The sequence below is a fragment of the Sinocyclocheilus anshuiensis genome, unplaced genomic scaffold (genome assembly GCF_001515605.1).
Source record: "Sinocyclocheilus anshuiensis isolate Anshui unplaced genomic scaffold, SAMN03320099.WGS_v1.1 scaffold457, whole genome shotgun sequence".
NCBI classification, from domain to species: Eukaryota; Metazoa; Chordata; class Actinopteri; order Cypriniformes; family Cyprinidae; genus Sinocyclocheilus; species Sinocyclocheilus anshuiensis.
This window is the reverse complement of record NW_015537939.1, coordinates 3413458-3416267: the sequence shown is the minus strand read 5'-3', so window position 1 is coordinate 3416267 and position 2810 is coordinate 3413458. Positions and strand designations below refer to the sequence as shown.

The 2810-nt window shown below is 31.6% G+C and overlaps 1 protein-coding gene across 1 annotated transcript in view; it reads right to left on the bottom strand.

Annotated features, from left to right (window-relative positions):
- LOC107662716 (tyrosine-protein phosphatase non-receptor type 13-like) overlaps positions 1–2810 on the bottom strand; it is a 91252-nt gene that overhangs the window by 60994 nt on the left and 27448 nt on the right. The window contains 3 exon segments of the mRNA XM_016452797.1: positions 999–1184; positions 1486–1551; positions 2230–2405. Of these exon segments, the coding sequence (XP_016308283.1) occupies positions 999–1184; positions 1486–1551; positions 2230–2405 (428 nt within the window).

Genomic DNA, 2810 nt, shown 5'->3' with positions numbered 1-2810 from the left:
CATAAACACATTTCATTACACCAAATACACAAAATAATGTTCTTTTTAGCAGCATCATATGACCCCTTTAAAGAAAGCTTGATCTATGCTGTTAACTCAAGTCAAAACATATTTTGAATAAAGTTTTTAACTAAATCGGGTTTGCCTGAGGACGAAAAAACAAACATAATGGAAGACGTGTAGACTGAGAAAAACAATCTCAGGAGGGGCTGCTCACAGGAGAACAGACCCAAGCAGCCACTCACAAGATTAATCAACAGTAATTAGAAGACGGCATCCCTACTGGACCACTTCACATTTACCTCCCCAGTGTGGAAAAAGACACACAGAGCAGAAAATAAGACCAGAAACACGTCTGTTCCTAGCAATATGCTCTTTCTGCATTGCTGTGCAATTAAACTACTGGGGAGTGTGCAGCTGAGGAACAGGATGTGACATCAAACACGAGAAAACAAGCACAGGAAAGACTGTTAACTACCTTTTTAATTTAATGCTGTTTTATAGGGCTGGACAGTGCAGGCAAGTCAGTTAATAGGAACAGTATGTTCACACATATTGTTATTGCTGAATCAGTAGTACTTGGATGTGATCAACTAACAAAATTAGAGATGGGAATCGAGAACCAGTTATGAATTAAAGCTGATTCCAAAACAAAAAAATAAACAAAAAACTAACTTAAAAAAACGAAATAAACCAAACATAATAAATTAAATTAAATAAAAATAAAAAACTAAATATTATTTTTTGAAAATGTTATATATGCACTTATAATGAGCTTTAAAACAAAGTAAAATACTGTCACTAATATAAAGTTGCCTTTGCAACAGAAAACAATAACATGACTACTGTATTACTGTATGTATGTACCGTTTTCTTAAACTCAGGTTTAAATCATTCTAACAACTCTAACGTAATTTCTTATTATATTCATAACTTTAAATGAACCAAAAATTGTTGAAACACTAACAAAATGTTGAAAGAAATGCATAGACATGTACCTGAGAGAGACTGCCAAGAACGAGCCTCACCAGCTTCCTGATGTATGAAAAGGAAGGGTCACAGTTGGAGTTACGGATGTGAGCGCTGCAGGTGTCCAGAGCCGACCGTACGGACAGTCGGGTGAGCGTGGAGTCATCACACATGTTGAGCAGGACGTTGTTCAGATGTTCTCCTAGTTTCATTGGCTAAAAACACAGTGAAAAGACACAAGAAGTTCATGAATGATCTAGAATCTATATCTGCCACAAGTCCTGGGCCAAAATCATTTATTTACTCAATTTAAAATTATGTTGCAATGGGACAGAAGAAAGAAACTGTAGAAACTCTATTCTTAGACTGAGGTTAGTATGTAGAAAATACACATTACATACCAATACTGGGTTAAAATGTTCAATTCAATTTGATTTTAACTATTCTAAATCATTTTTTTTTTACATTAAATGAAGTACATTAATAGGAATTAAATATTAAATGTCTAAGTCTCACCTGGCTCTGTGGAATCTCATAGTCTGCACCCCAAAACAACGTCATGCCAAGTGAATACATGTGCATCTAAAAGTTGAAAAAGAAACAGAGACAACATCTGACAATGGAACATTTTAGCCCATGTTTTCATGTTTTAGCCCACATAATAAAACTATACAACAACTGACAGCCTCATTCCGACACATTGTTGCACACAAACTTGTCTTCAGAAGCATTTGCTACCCAGAGTATGTTTTAGGCATTAATCAGTATCAAACTTTATATATAGCACCTCTGCTAAACCTTTTGTGTTTCTTTCCTGTCTAGTTCTTCTGTCTGGTTCTTCCTGCTAAAGAATAGCTTTGGGAACAAAATATCCAAGAGTGTGCAAAAGAATGCACAAGATCCTCTGACTTCTAGTGGTGTATTTATTTCTTTTTAAGAATGTCATGTGTACACAGAAGCGTACTGTCAAAATTACTTAAGAGATAAAACATATTTGTAAAATGTAAAATAAATAATCTCTTTTCTCTCATATTCACATGACAGCAAAATAGAAATAAAAAAACAACAACAACTGAAAGACAGTTTTGAAACTCACTGATAAAAGGGTTCTTTAAAACAAAAATAAATCCTGCTTATTAATAATTAAAAGCATTCAATATTTGTGATGTAAATTGGTACCAGAAGCCATGAAAAAAAGACTGTGATTTTTAAACAGAAAAAAACATGCCCAACAAATGTCTTTCACAATCCAAAAGGTACCTTTTCCATATCAGAAAGCGAGGAGAGGTTGAGACCCTCCAGCATCTCTGGAGGAGTGAAAGCCTGCAGATCCTTCTGTGTGACATTTTCATCTGTGAAAGAGATGTTTCCAGAAGGCATGAGCAGCAGCGACCATGGAGAGATGATAAAACCCAATGCAGATGGATCTGTCGAACCTGAGGTAAAAAAAAAAAAACAAACAAACATTTTTTTAAGTATTACCACAAACCGCAATTCTTAGGACATGGCCTGAATCTTAATAAAATTCTTAAAAAAAAATAAATAAATAAATAAAATAAAATAAAAACAAATAAATAAAATCAAATAAAATCAAATAAATAAAATAAAATAAAAACAAATAAAATAAAATAAAAACAAATAACATAAAATAAAAACAAATAAAATAACATAAAATAAAAACAAATAAAATAAAACAAAACAAAACAAAACAATCAAATAAACAAAAAACAAATAAATAAAATAAAATAAAATAAAATAAAAACAAATAAATAAAATAAAAACAAATAAAATAAAATAAAATAAAATAAAATAAAATAAAATAAAATAAAATAAAATAAAAT